The sequence below is a fragment of the Ornithodoros turicata genome, chromosome 4 (assembly GCF_037126465.1).
Source record: "Ornithodoros turicata isolate Travis chromosome 4, ASM3712646v1, whole genome shotgun sequence".
Lineage (NCBI taxonomy): Eukaryota > Metazoa > Arthropoda > Arachnida > Ixodida > Argasidae > Ornithodoros > Ornithodoros turicata.
The window spans coordinates 9,641,434-9,655,997 of record NC_088204.1 but is presented as its reverse complement, the minus strand read 5'-3'; the positions used below and the strand labels follow the sequence as shown (position 1 = coordinate 9,655,997).

The window sequence follows — 14,564 nt, the reverse complement described above, 5'->3', positions numbered from 1 at the left end:
TGGGGAAAAAAAGTAACGTGAAAATTCAGCTGTCCAGTCTGGTGAAGTGAAATATGTCCGCGTACATGCACGACCATGTCTGGCGTTGTCAAACCCGTACCCGGCCCGGGCCCGGTGGCTGATGCCCGAGCCCGGCCCAGTCCCGCCTAAAAAACGCAAAGCACGGCCCGATTTCGGGTAAGCCCGGGCCCGTGCAGTGCTCTAGGAGGGATTAAGCAGGCCCTGATGTAGACTAGGGATTTTCCCAGGATTTTAGTCTAAGGGGGTGAGGGGGATGGTGTCCTTAAGTGGGTAGGCCTTTCTGGTAGGCACTTGGAAGGGTAAGGTTTTTTTACTAAGACTAATCAAATAGTTACCCGCTCGTCGCACTTCCAGGAAGCTCCAGATTTCTGCCTAATTCGACACAACAGGACAAAAAAACGGCGTTGAAAAGCATATTTTCTATTCAGGCTGCTAATTGTAGAGTGTGCCCACTATAGCTATACACGGACACTCGCAAAACATATCTACTCGTAACAGTCGGCGGTCAACTCTCAAAGCTCCACCTCTTCAGAACGTTATTTTCTTCAGAAGAGAGTCTGAACAGTTTCCACCAACATTCCGTTCCGTGCAGTTGAAAGCGGTATTGAAATCCGGAAGTGCGCTCAAGAGGCCGCCCAGTTGCGCTCCAAGTGCTGTCTCAGCTCCACGCTCACATATGTGGTAATAGAAGACGAGCATATAAAATACTTGACTGGGAGATACCCTCCACAATCCCCAGCCCTCCATCATGGTCGTCCACGTGTCGTCCATTGAAATTAGAGCCGAAGTCCATATGCTCAGCAAAGGGAACTTGATGTTTGACATATCCGTCATTCGCGTAATGTTATTCTGGTTCCGACAGCTCACTATGAGAGATGTCGTCGAATCGTTCATCGTGCCCGCGATTATCTTGTCCCACAGTGAGTCGGCGATTTGAACGCCGAGTACAGCCATGTTGACCAACCTATGCACAGTATCGTTGAAGTGTAACAAGGTGTACACCGCCGGTGGGACGTGAATGTAATCGCCGATCCGCCGAATCACCATTTCGGAAACGTTTCTCTTCGTACCAATGTCGGGTTTGATGCCGTTGAGAGCCTGAGTCCTGTCGTATTCATTCCACAGTTTCAGCACATTGATGGTGTTATATGCATAAAACCTGACGATTTTAGCATCCTCCATTTCTTGAAATAAGTTTTTGATGTTTGTGAACGTCTTAGACGATATATTGATTCCGCGTGCGTTCCGGTCTGAGGGTAAGATCAGCTTTGTGCTGTTGATGATGCCGCGCACTCGTGAGTGCGCCTGTGATTCGTAAATACTAATTGCCACTTGGGTAACGCCGTCGATGGCGCTGTTGAAGATCGAGCGTACTTTGTCGTCTGTTTCACTACTAGTCAAAATAAAGCTCAATGCGTCATTCCACAAAGGCATGTAGGTATTGATGATATTGCTGCAAGTTTGAGCTGCTCCAGTTCCGCTGACATGCTCAGAGTCCCATAAGCCTGGGTGTAAGTAGGCCGCTCCTAGTGATGCGAGTAGCGCAAAGCCTTCTGGTCGCCTGGTCTCGTTCAGGAACGCACCGAGAATGTAGAAGACAGTTTTGGGAGAAGTGACCTCGATGGTTGAACTTTGCGAGTACGAAAGATTGGAGAACGCATATTCCCAAGATTCCCGAAGAACGCTCGGCTGTGAGGCGAGCAGTTGCGAGAACGTGATTTTGGACTCTGGAGGTTCCGTTGGTGGACGTCTCGCCATTGACTGGTCCCGCCTCCTAGAAAAGAACAAGATTCATTTATTCTGCACCATTCCTAATTTTAGAACCAAAGCGTAATTAAGGCCAGACGCGGATCTAGAGTGGGGATGCGGGTGTCCTGGCACCGTCGTCAATGACCTGGCCGGTTCTCTCGAAACCGTGCATTACTGTGCTGTTGTCTCAAGATTATCCATAACTATTATTATACATCTTATGCGTTATGCCTTGTTTCTATGTTTCGACTTAACGAATACACTGACTTTGATGTTGTGCTGTGTGGCCCTCGCTGTATTTCCCTCATGAAATCCAAGAGTCTATCAAGTGGCACACGTATGCCCACCCAGCGATCAATCGTTGCCAGAGCGATTTCAAGGGCGTTCCTTGGCAACAAATTGTCTGCGTAATAGATGTCGCTGATTTTGATGTTCATGATGGTGACACCAGGTTCGCTGTGGGTGGCGTAGTAAACATCGAGGAAGAAGGTGAGGTACCATTCGGAACTTGAATATAGCGTCCGTTCGAGCAGCTCGGCTTGAGTAGGTACCGCTCGCACCTGAAGTACCTTCAAGCAAACAGAATCGGAAATGAGATGCCCCAGTGTCTTTACTTGGGACAATCGCGTGTTTCGCAGCATGAACTCGAAGTCAATGCGACTTGAGGAGAGATGCCCTTCCTTTATCCAACGCGGTGCGCAAAACGCAGCGTGAAAGAGGCTGTATACCAGTATTCGGGCAGAGCAAACCACATGGTCGCGTAAATACATGAGCCGCGGGCAAAGGCGAGGAACCAGTGCTGGCAAGGGAGCGTCAATGTGGCAAGCAAACGGGAACGTGGTTGTCTATAGTCCCTCGTGCATTCCGCAACTTCGCGCTGCATGAAATTCGGGGGCGCTATCCCACGGAGTGACAATCTCTCTTGGGCGTGAAAGCTTATGCCGTGCGTGCTACGCACCGTTTCACGCAACGAAATGCGCATCGTGCGTGAAGAAAAAACTAGCATAACCGGACATTGACAAGGCATTTCACAACGTCGCGGGATCACAACCGGGATCTGGTTCTGAAATTCTCAAATCTCCTCTTTCTCTGCACTGTACACGGTAATGTTTGTGCCCAGATATTTATGAAATAATATTACTTCGTTTGGGGCAGAAATCCGAGAGTATACTCCGCTGACAGTACACATAAAACCGTCATAAGCGTTACCTGTTTATACCTATTTACGAGTAACGGGCAACCAATTGGTTTACGGGTTACATCGAGCGCACTGTGATCGTGTAACTCTTGCGAATGATCGTGACGCTGCCCGTAACCTCTGGCCACCAGAGAGTATCTTCTAAGCTCGTTACCAATTCCTATGTAACCTCTACAGCAGGGGCGATTGGTAATATGTTATTACAGTGCACAGGATAGTTCAATATGGCCACGTACCGCGAGTACCCTTTCAACGGAAACACTGACGATGGTCGGGAAGTCGATTTGGGCAACACGGAGGCAACCCCCGTACAACTCGCCAAGCAACCGTGCTGTCTTTGAACGTGGGACCTCTCTTCCTGCCACATTGGGAGCCCTCATTTGGAAGATTGAATCCACCACGTCCCGCATAACTTTCCTACGAACCTGAAAGAATATTATATTTCATGCTTCATTCTGTCATTACCGTTACCGTCTATTCACACGAGCGATGTCACCGCAGAAGCGGAAGACGCGAAAAACGTCATAGGATTCGGAGCGCGAACAAACACCACCTAGATACAGAAAGCATGCACGCTCGTGGACGTGGAAGAGTCAGCCAATCAGGATCGTGTTTTCAACGGCAGCACCCAATCATGAACGTGCTTTTAGCGGTCGTGGCCGTGGAAAAGAACTACCGTCGTCCGCGAGTTGTGATTGAATGTCCCCAGGTAGTAAATGGGAAAACTGGGAAATAGCGCACGGTCCCAATCTTTCTCGAAACTGATTTTCTGGAAAAAGTCTTGCACTTTTTGTCTAAATATTTGGTCTTCAATTTTCATGTGAGCCACAATCATTTGCAGGTTCTTGAATTCGCAGAACGGTGAGTCGCAGTAGCAGACGAATTCTGACTCTTAATTGAAAGAGGGAGAGGAGGCAATGCCCAATCTTTCTCTGTCTAGGTGGTATTGCGCGAACGCTCAACGCCAAGTGTTCACGTACACAGCTAACCATGGGGAATATCCTTCGAGACAGCCACAAGATATTCCGTAGCAGACGACAGGAAAGGCGTTGACGGTGTCGTCTGCTAAGTGCACAGTACGCCACTCCCGATATTCCGCACAAAGTGAATGCTCAACATAACACGGGACAGAAGTCCTCTGTGTGCGGTGTTTCGCTTTTCCTTCCACTAGAATATTTCGTGAGGATGCCGCTTGTGTGAATACACCGTTAAGGAAATCGTCTCATATAGTATGTTTGGTCTACCGTATGAAGTACAGAGACTTTGAAACCCAGACTTGGTGGTATTTTAAATATCTGCTCAGTCATGTTTTTATTACGTTAAATGGGTAAGTAGAAACGCAATGTTGATGTACAAATTACGAATCTGCTAAACAGCGTTATCCGAACACACGTAGCACCGGCCCCTCTCCTTTTTCGGTTTACTATTTCTCAAAATATAATTTGCCTCTCTTGCCGACATTTCGTAGTCACAGGTCCTCTTGTTTCGGTACCCTGGAGTATTGCCATCTTGTGCATTACTATACTAGCCACCGAACGTCTTAACAAAGCTTTGTTGATGGACCTACCGACGTACTTTGAGCAATAAGAACACGTTCTGCTGCCCCTCAGCTCTTCAAAACAGTCTAAATGCTAGGGATATTTATTACTTTGATACACTTCCTACCAGATACCCGAGGCTAGTAAACCTGCTGGAAGACTTACCGTGCCAGTAGCTTGACTGAACCTATGGCAGGTGTGCTCATGAAAGTTGGTGCACGGATCCTTGCTCAGGTTCACAACCTGGTAGAGGGCTTCAATGATTTCTGGGCAGCAGAATCGAGTGACATTTTCCTGTCGGTACCGAGAGATCCTCGCAGCGGCGTACGCCCACGGAACCACCAGGCCGGTCACGACCAGAACCAGAACGATAACGGTCGTGATGACTGCAAGTACCCTACTGTCGTGGATCCTTCGCTTGTCTCCCACTTGTAGCAAGCTGCCTGCTGGTGTAGGCTGGACTGGCGACTCCGTGCGAACAGGTACTGAGTGGTATGGTTCCGGTGGTATGGTTCCTGTATCCATGACGAGACGTGCTTCTTTGTGCGAAGGACTCGGGTTCTGCTGCTGCTGCTTCATGATAGAACGCACAAGGACGCGTGGCGCGTGCAAAACACGAGAGAAAATCATATTATCGTCTTCTTCTTTTTCTCCCTCTTTGGCTGCATCCATGTAGGCCTTCTTTGAGAAAAAAATCTGTGGGACGCAACTAGCCAGCCAGCGTCATATATAGCGAAACCGCTCATCTTGTCCAAGTGGTCCACTGTACGTTGGAAAGCGGCGAGGTAAAAACAAGGAAAGCGATATTTCTGCCCAAGGCACGCCTCCATGTTTCTGACATGCTCCTTAATATGCTGATACCCGTCAGCCGAATATCTGGCTTTGTCTTTCTCTTTTTACGGTATGATTATACCGCTAGAGTAAAAAAAGTTCGTGGACTGGAGGACTAGAACAGTATCCGCAGGCAGACCGCTAGGAACTATGTCACGCCGCACAGTATGATGTTGAACTGATTTCTGCACTAAGGTGGATGACGTCGCCTCGTGCGGTAACTAAGACCCGAGATACAGAACCATGCCTTCGACTTCGCTGTGGGTTCCTTCAGTGATGAACTCAATTGAACGACACCTTGCCAGGTATAGGCAACGGTGCTCATCTGCTTGACTGCACGACTGTGCGGACTCGCTGTACACATTTTGCATGCGTTCATGAATTCCAGCTAGTGTTGCCGCTGTCTCAATCAAGAATTCAAAATTCACGATGCGTCGCACCGATGTACTCGACCCGTTACGAAAGCTAAGCACTATAGTTGCGAAGTTCATTAAAGATTTATAATGGGTTCGAATGACTGACTTCCAATGGAATAGCTAGTTGACCTTGCGTTTGACTGGCCTCCCCTATCACCACAGTAGTACTTAGGTAGCACTTGTGGTCGCCGCTTCGACCTGTGAGTTGAGGCTAGATGGCACACCGTAGTAATTATTATGTGGGCTCCTCTCCATGTAGCGCTTCAAGTGGCCATTAGTGGAACTAGTGAAGGCCCAGCTCTTCCATAGGCGACTGGCGTATATATCCAGGTTCCTGTCCATATAGCAGATCTTACACTATATTCATACTGTAACATACTCTTTTCTATAAACATATCCCCCCCCATACCATAGACTAACGTAGCTGCGCATACAAGTTAAACCAGAGATTGAACCATTTTATTATTCTGAGAACCTAACGTATCTAACGCGCACACTTTACAGTGTATTCAAAGATACTGATATGAAACGTGTCGAAATATGTGCATGTGGATTTTGCTCAGGCGTGGGTCCAGGTGCAGGCGTCCCATATTCCTCTTCATCCTCGTTATTCGGCTTCATGATGATGCGCAGGAACATGCTGAAACAAATGGATTGTTTTAAGAGCTTAATTTTGGGATGGAATGACCAATAGACGTAAACTGGGGAGCAGTTACATCTTTTAGTCCCCTACGGTGCAAGTACTCCCCATTTTAGTCTCTGACCTTGAAACTGACCTGACCTGAGCTCTGCAAATAGTCTCTTGCCTTTCGTGTATTTAGTCTCTGACGATTTTGAAACTAAGGGTAAGGACGTGTTGCACTTTTTCGGGCCCTCGTGGTTTGCGTGATTATCGTTTCATGGGGCTACCAATGACCCTCGACGTAATGACAATATTCGAACGTTTTTGCAACTCTCCACCAAAGATTACTTCCTACCTTCCTCGGATATTTTTCGAAAAGCTTTGGACAACTAGCTGTCAACAGAAAGGGACAATCCCATGTGGATTCAGTTTCCCGAAACAGTCAGTTCCACTGGTATAAGGAAGCTTACTTTCTTTGTCGACCCTCCTGGTGTTTCCGTCATTCTCGACACTTTGTAAAGGGCTACCGCGTAGGAAGCCATGGCGCCGAAGACGCAGACTAGAAGCGTGAAGAAGACGCCGTGAGCCAACTGGATGTTGTGATAAGCCAGACAGTTTCCACGTTGTCCGCCTTTTTTCTTCCAAGCTGCGCAACTTGAATCGACGATTGTGCCGAACACCACTGGCGCAGGAATACTGCCTGCATACAGTATTGCAATCTGCACTTGTCGTCGAGCAATATCACCTGTATTCGCTGGGTGCCGACGTTTTCAGGAAACATGATTGGATTAGATTGAACAGGATATGCCCTGACGACCCGGAACATAATGGATTTTGCGTCCACTTTTATCGACGCCATCTGGATGAAGAGGAGCATGTCGGGAAGACGCAAAACAGCAGAAGTGCTTGCTAGCAGAACTCATTGGCCGGCAGAACAGCTTGTTGAACTGGACGTATTATACGTATTTTAACTATGGAACATAACAAGATTCAATCAAGAACGGGCAAAGGTGTGTATATGAATAACCAAATCTGCCATAAAATGCAGTTTTTTTGCAATCGTAGGGTTCTTTTTTTTCTCTTTTTTTTTTACTTGCTTGCGATCGATGTCTTTACTAGGCCTAACAAGGACCCGAATTATACGTATGTTCGTATTATGCATATATGTATATAAAGGCCCGTATTATACGTATTTTCACTATGGAACATAACAAGATTCAATCAAGAACGGGCAAAGGTGTATATATGAATTTAAAAATCTGCCATAAAATTTTTTTGCAATCGTAGCGTTTTTCTTGCTATTCACTTGCGGTCGATGTCTTTACTAGGCCTAACAAGGACGACGAAACATATTCTTTTCGCTTAAACATCCAGACTGGAGCGTAACTTAAAGGTGATTTGCAAGATAATTGCAACAGAATGTACATTTACGGAATAAAATTGAATTTGTGAAAAATTTTGCACATGAAATCCTCGCTTCGCCGTTCCAAACTACGCCACCGTTTCCGGGAAAATTTGGCAGTTCGCATAGGAAATAACAGCCAATGAAAAACGCTCAATTTGATCGACAGGTCGAGCCTCTTTTTTTCAGCTCCTCCAAATGGCCAGTCTCCCTTTGGCATACACGGCACTGGATACAGGTTGCTTTGACACCGCCTTCCGCGAGGGACGTTAAGTATAGAGTTGAGTTCACGTACGCAACGGCGGTAATGTACGATGCACGAAAACCAGAGTTGTACGTAACGCGTTACTAGTAATCAACTACTTTTTTCAGTAATTTTCTAACATAATCAATTTTGTGAGCAAGTAATTTTCCAAGTAGTCTGAGTACAATTTTCGGTAATCGATTACTTTAACCTTCTGTCGACAATGGCAACCGTTTCGAGCAAGCCAATCTGTTCTGTTCCACCACGACTTCGACTGAAGCAATGACGCAGAGATCACGGTGACGACCATCTCTATAGTCCACACGTGTTCCATGCACGCCACAGTAATATGATAATCCCTTACAACCGCGGCCTACTGGAGCAACAGTGAAATAGGTTACTGTATTTATAAATTGTGCGGGCTGAACATAACAGTAGTAACAAAACGAAGCGGATGCTTCGATGTTGTTTTAAATGTGTATTATATAAATCTGTAATGAACGCGTGTATATGTTTTGTATGTTGCTTTCAAATGTACATATGTGTACAAATGTACAAGTGTGTATTTGTGAATTTCACTCATCATGTATGTTAGTGTCTCATATTAGAATTTGCAACAAGAGCTGCATGGTTGCATTCACTGCAGGCTTGTTTGCTTTGCTATGGCCCACAGTTTGAAAGTAACGGGAAAAGGAACACGTTACATTTTTAATCGGTAACGTATTACATTTTTGATGAAGTAATTTGTACCGGTAAAGAATTACGTTTTTGCGCAGTAGTAACGGTAATTGTAATCAATTACTTTTTTCGAGTAACGTGTACAACTCTGATCAAAAACTCACTATAAGGGAGTTTTCGGAAACCGACGCAGTGCACACGGTCGGTCGGTCGGTGGTCCAGTGGCAAGGAACCGACCGGAGACTCGCAAAAAGGGTTTTCAGGAACCGGAGGGAAACTACCGCCGCGACGAAACCCTCTATTATTAGTGAGTACGTCCCAGTACGGTACGATAATTCGAAACGATATCACGATACGCGAGACTGACGCTGTTGGGGTTTTAGTGCACCGTGGAAGGAGACGGTACGGTTAAAGGGACCGAAAAGTGAATATAAACCTATCGAAACTTTATGTTCAGCGAAAACCTTGAACCTTCAAGAGTTCGAATATCAAAGAACTCCGCTGAAGTCGCTGTAGTTTTTCTGTAATCGAATTTTCCATAATTGCATGTCCAGGGACCTAGTAGGAAACCGTGCAGTCTGTCAACAATTGCATGACCCCGCGCCATCTGTCGAGGACGCATGTAATACGCGCACTTCCGGGCGCTAATCCGGCGAAAACGAAAATGGCAGTGGGCATTTGTGACCACTTTCTACGTCGAGAATGTCGAGCCTTTTGAACATGAGTGCGCTGGAATTCCGCATTCGAGAACTGTCGCTCACACAGAACTGTTGTTCGTGCGTTAGCGTGCTGGAAAGTGTGTTCTTCGCAGCAGAAGATTCCTCGTCCAGAGATCAATCGGAGTCACATTCGTCCTCAGCAGTAGTTCACCGTGCCGTGAACATGGACTGCTTTGTGAAATTTCCATGTATCAGGAAGAAACACTTGTGTAAGCCGAAACAAGCGCTGTTTTTTCGTCGTGCAGGTGTTCATGTGTGAAATGCAAACCGACGGATATTACGGATGGATACTACGGTTTTTGCTGCCGAGAGGTAGAGAATGCGTGTGAAAAGCAGACAGACGATTGCACCAGAACTAACGAATATTTCGAAATACTGTGCCTTGACACCGAAGTACTGCAAGTGTCTCTTACATACATCCGAGAAACCGAAGAGCATGGCAACATACACGGCAGCGCCGTGTGGTCTTTACGCGCTACTTGAACGGCAAACTGGACGGAAAACCCTTATTTCTGCAGGAAATTCCGTTATACCACCTGTCGGCCATTCACAAGAAGGATATGGGGTGCTCCGAGAAAATACAATAGAAAGTACTCCACTGGATCTCGAGCTGCGTCATGCATGCTATAGGGATGCTTTCCCATCAGTGCGGTGACCTGTAGAAATGTCAGCATATTTTCATTTCTTGTTTACTTCAAGCTTTCTCATTGCTTTTTCTTTGCTGTCACAGCATATTATAATTACTAGTTTGTTCCTGGAGGGTTAAATAACCTGTGGGCATAGATGTATTTGTAGGTTATACTCATTTCTCATTTGTATATGTGAGGACGAGTAAGATAATTTTCATTAGTGTCATTCAGCTGAACTGTGTTCATAACCTTTCAGTATACTTCTTAGTGACCACGTTTCCAAATGTCAACTAATAATTGAACCACGGGATTTAACACTTCATTAACTCTGTTTTGCTAAATGGAGTACTTGTAACTGATTCATTATCACGTCACCAACTAACATTTGTAAAGAAGGACTTGAGGGCTGACTTCAAGTATTATTAACCCTTGATCTGGGTTCAAAGTTAACCATGCACCATTGGTGTGCATAGTACTCCAAAATGGCTAAATAATTTATTGCATAAGTTCTCTGTTACTGTAATTGAGATGTACTTTTGTAAAGTACTTTTGACAGCCCTGCAAATTGAAACTGGCTTCAGTGTACACTACAAATGCATCGTAACATTTAATTGAAATATAATATAAGAGAAGCAACATTTTGTCACAACTCAAACAATATCTTTCTTTTTTATTGTCCAGGGATTTAGGAAACAGAGTAGGACTTCCTGCCCTCTGACGTTTTGACGTACTTGATAGAGTTGTAAAACCTGCAACAAAATAAACAAGAGAAGTATAGACAGTTTTGTCTTTCCCGTTTGAATTTAACGAGCTAGTTATATTTTACCATTTGTCCACTTTTGTATTCTCTGTTGGTGAAAACATTACAGGAACAATAATGCTGCAGATCGAACAATGACCTGTCATCTTGATGAAGATCAGAACATTTCTTCAGGCATGCTAAGTGAGACAAAAGAAATGTACAATGAAGGTTGTACAAAAACACCAAATCTCCATCGACTAAAACTTCTACATGTGGATGTTACCACATCGTGTAGTTTCCATCCAAAAGTAGGATTAGGCAAGGGTGTTTGGTAGGTTGTTGGCATGTTGATGTGCTATACCATTACAGCACATCAATATTGATAGAGGGGCAAACACAGTAGACAGTGCGATGGCTGCAAACTCAAGTGAAGATTTATTCAACAGAACAAGAAACCGAAAGCATGAGTATAGAGAAAGGCAGTGCCATGCAGTGTATGGTGAACCACATTAATCTCTGAGAAGGTAGGATCAGAAAAGCAATAAAGAGAAATGACAGTTGCGTCCTAGATAGGGGAACTCTGCAAATTTAGGACCAATATGATGTGTTAACCTTGCATGGCTCACTGCAGCTCTGACACACATTGAACAATTCCAGTAGTGGGACTTCAAAGACAACGAACGTTTGCTGTTTCACTGGGCATTCAAGTGTAGAGGATGCATCACTAGAAAATTAATTAGCGTTCCTTAGTCATAAAGTCATAACTACATCTCAACAGGAAGTATTCTTGTACCCTTCAAACAAGCTAGTAGTTCTGATCGGTTTCTTCTCCCCTTGTTGACGTCATACTAATGTTCTGCACCTGTCCAAAGACTAAAAAAAATGTCACACTGCAACACGTGGACTTTGCCTACCTGCTTTCAGCTATTTCTGTCATGTCAAGTTGAGTGCCTGGATCACACACACACACGAAGCAGTCTTGCGCCACTTCAACACTGGAAGGCCCCTAAAATTAAATTTGTTGATGTTGACAATGTTGAGTACGGGACAAGTAGGATAACATAAGTGAAATGGAATACGTCGTCGCTATATTATAATTTATACATGTGTGACGCCTGTACATACCTTAGACGTTGTGTTGAACTCGTCACCTCGGTGAAGCAAAATCACTGGGTACTGAGCATCAGGGCACTGGGTACTGTGCCTCGGACGTCTTCGCAATTCGCCTTCTACGGCATCTTCGTAGTCATCGGCAGCAAAATGAGAACAGCACAAACGACACGACTGCCACATCTAATCACCGAGTGTTTCGTACCACATTCGCTTTTGAGCAGTCTCCTGTTGAATCTTGTGGTAGAAAACGCCCGCCGCCGATGGTGAACGAACATAATTTTTGCATCCCCGAACACCAAAACTACGAGAGAACCTACGTGTGTCGTCTTCTGTGTCCGTGTCTCTCGGTCTTCTTCATGGATCTATACCAGCTAGCCTGCACCCTGTCCCTTGTTACCAAAACTACACCAGGCATATGTAGGTCTCTCGAATAATTGACCACAACAACCACGAACATGTCATTCACTTCTCTTCGCGCGACCAACACGACCACCCACGACGTAAACAATAAACGCGATAACACAGACGGCCTTACAGATGGCGCGGCGGATCGTAGCTCGTAGCGGCGAAGTAGCTGAATGCTTTATTAACGTAAAAGCTATGGAAGTGAGCGTCATTTTTAAAATGGCGTTTAGCTGTAAGATAATGTGCGCCAGCTTTGTTCTCTACAAAATTAACTCTCACGTGGTAAGGGTCGACCAATCCCTGGGAGCCCTGGACCTGAAACCCAAGTTGCTGTTTTTCACCGTTCGCTGGCAGCACCGTCCATGTTCCGGCAATCTTCAAAATATTTATACGTAAGAATTATGCCGAATTGAGAAGTAATGCTTTCTGTATCTTATCAAACAACGATGTTGTGCACGACAGTGGGCAAAAATATGGGGGTTATTTTTCACTTTTCGGTCCCTTTAATGAACGTCGCAGCACCCCCGCATGGCAAATCCCGAACCCTGCACCGTGAAGCCTTTCGATGTTACGCTGTTGAGGAGTTCTGTTATTGAGCACCTTGAGCAGCATAAAAATGCGACGGGAGTCCGCACCACAATCTTGCTTGTCGCCATCTTGCCAGATGGCCTATAGTCTTCCTCTCATCGCAGGGTCCCAACAACCCGACTCAGATATACTAGCCAAACGCTATTACCGGAGGAGATACGTCCTGCCTGTACGCTAGCTGAGTTTCGATAACGCCGCGCACGGGCCATGAGACCAACGCCGTACCGGGTATCGTACCGGAGATTCAAAAACTGTCTACTCAAATATTTTTGTTTCACGCAACCAAAGTTTGAATTCTGAAGTTTTATGAAGCCGATGTGCCACGGTCAGCGGCGACAGGACTGTCGTGCGGAGAAGCTTAAACACGTCACCGCTGTGCCCGATTACGTCATCGACAACGTCACGGAGCACCGAACGGAGCGTTAATGATAGGCCAACGCTCATTGGTGCGAGCCGTGCGCAAACACAACAAGAAACACGCCTCTACGAGTAGTATCGTAGACTCACGCGTTTCGCGGTAGTCAAGAGGAGCACGAGAGGAAGGAGGAGGAGGAGGAGGAAAAGAGGTGAGTCAAGGAAAATTAACGCTGCTGCTGCTGTACTCTACAGGCCTCGCGCGTAGTAGTAATGCATGCAGCATAATGCTCAGAATCATGCGAAGTCTTACCGAGCAACCGACTTGAAAGGCCTATTAACCCTAGGGCCAGCGCTCTTTCTTTTGGCCTCACCACCCTGAAAGGAAAAGTATCTGAATTTGTGCACCACACAGCAATAAGAGATGACGCCGTTGTCACATTCCTCACTATTATGCACCGCGCGCATAATACTGCTGTTTCACAGAAAGAGTCACATATTTCTGGTAAGAAACCTAGTTGTTGCAAAATTACGGGATCAACGCTACTTGGCGAACTTTCGCTGTGACTTACGAACGCTTTCATCAGTTTTCAGTCACGGGAAATTGAATTTCCTGAGTCTAACTTCGAAACATACCGTTTTGTGTGCGTTGTGTGCCAGAAACAGATAGCGCATGTCTGATCTCAGTACAAAATACGTTACCTACTACAATGATAACAGCCTGGGGTAGGGATGCGAAAGCTGCGTGTTCGATTGTCCACTGGCCTGGAAAAAACGGTGACCCAACTCTTCCTGTTCCCCCCTCACAGTGGGACAACTGGGCATTGTGCTTTCTATCGTTAATAGCACAAACATCGAAGAGAAAGCTTCGAAGAGGAGGTCTTGTGTCGCTCCTTGATAGAAAACTGACAGCGGCGGACAACCACGGTTTTCGCGAATTTATTCCAACTGTTACCAGCGTAGTATAAAGAATGTCTATCTTGTAATATGGAATAGAGTAAATACGACATGCGCTTCCTTTCTTTACAAAATAAATACATTTTGTTGAACTGCAATACTGTTGAACTTTTAAAGGGGCACTAAGATGCAAAAACAAGTTCACTTCAAATTACGTTACACGCTTTGTTAATTTCGTACTTGTTATAATTCAAAACGTTGATTCCATTGCGGAGCTATAATCGAAATTATACGGGACTCTTTCTTGCCTCGGTGCAAAGCAGCGAACGTGGTTTCAGCTCGTGCATCGGTGTTTTTAGTCCTGCTGCGCGTGCACGCGCGTGCCACGTCATGGAGCAGTCCTGGCGGAAAAACATAG

General features: G+C 45.6%; 2 protein-coding genes across 3 annotated transcripts in view; both read right to left on the bottom strand.

The window, feature by feature from the left end:
* Nucleotides 1-431: 431 nt before the first annotated feature.
* LOC135392699 (uncharacterized) lies at nt 432-5,186 on the bottom strand. Of its 2 annotated transcripts, none has more exons than XM_064623425.1 (4): nt 4,672-5,186; nt 3,205-3,393; nt 2,038-2,339; nt 432-1,795 (listed from the first exon to the last, which is right to left on the bottom strand). In XM_064623425.1, the coding sequence occupies exons 1-4, from the start codon at nt 5,176-5,178 to the stop codon at nt 550-552; spliced, it is 2,244 nt and encodes a 747-aa protein (XP_064479495.1). In that variant the 5' UTR covers nt 5,179-5,186; the 3' UTR covers nt 432-549. The 2 variants fall into 2 exon arrangements, with proteins under 2 accessions (XP_064479495.1, XP_064479496.1); XM_064623426.1 differs by having other exon boundaries at nt 2,269-2,339.
* Nucleotides 5,187-6,195: 1,009 nt separating this feature from the next.
* The window catches only part of LOC135391004 (solute carrier organic anion transporter family member 4A1-like), a 29,503-nt gene continuing 21,134 nt past the window's right edge, over nt 6,196-14,564 (bottom strand). The window contains exons 14-16 of the mRNA XM_064621057.1: nt 13,563-13,627; nt 6,846-7,075; nt 6,196-6,393 (exon numbers count right to left, since the gene is read on the bottom strand). Coding sequence (XP_064477127.1) covers nt 6,361-6,393; nt 6,846-7,075; nt 13,563-13,627 — 328 coding nt within the window. The 3' untranslated portion in view covers nt 6,196-6,360. The remainder of the gene's footprint in view (nt 6,394-6,845; nt 7,076-13,562; nt 13,628-14,564) is intronic.

Bases quoted from the DNA above. Each gene is read 5' to 3' on its own strand.
- LOC135392699 (XM_064623425.1), bottom strand. From the start codon at position 5,178: ATGGATGCAGCCAAAGAGGGAGAAAAAGAAGAAGACGATAATATGATT. The intron at 2,340-3,204 runs GTACGTGGCCAT...GTTTGCTTGAAG, and splicing joins CCGTTGAAAGGGTACTCGCG to GTACTTCAGGTGCGAGCGGT. The intron at 1,796-2,037 runs GTCAGTGTATTC...GTTCTTTTCTAG, and splicing joins CCACACAGCACAACATCAAA to GAGGCGGGACCAGTCAATGG.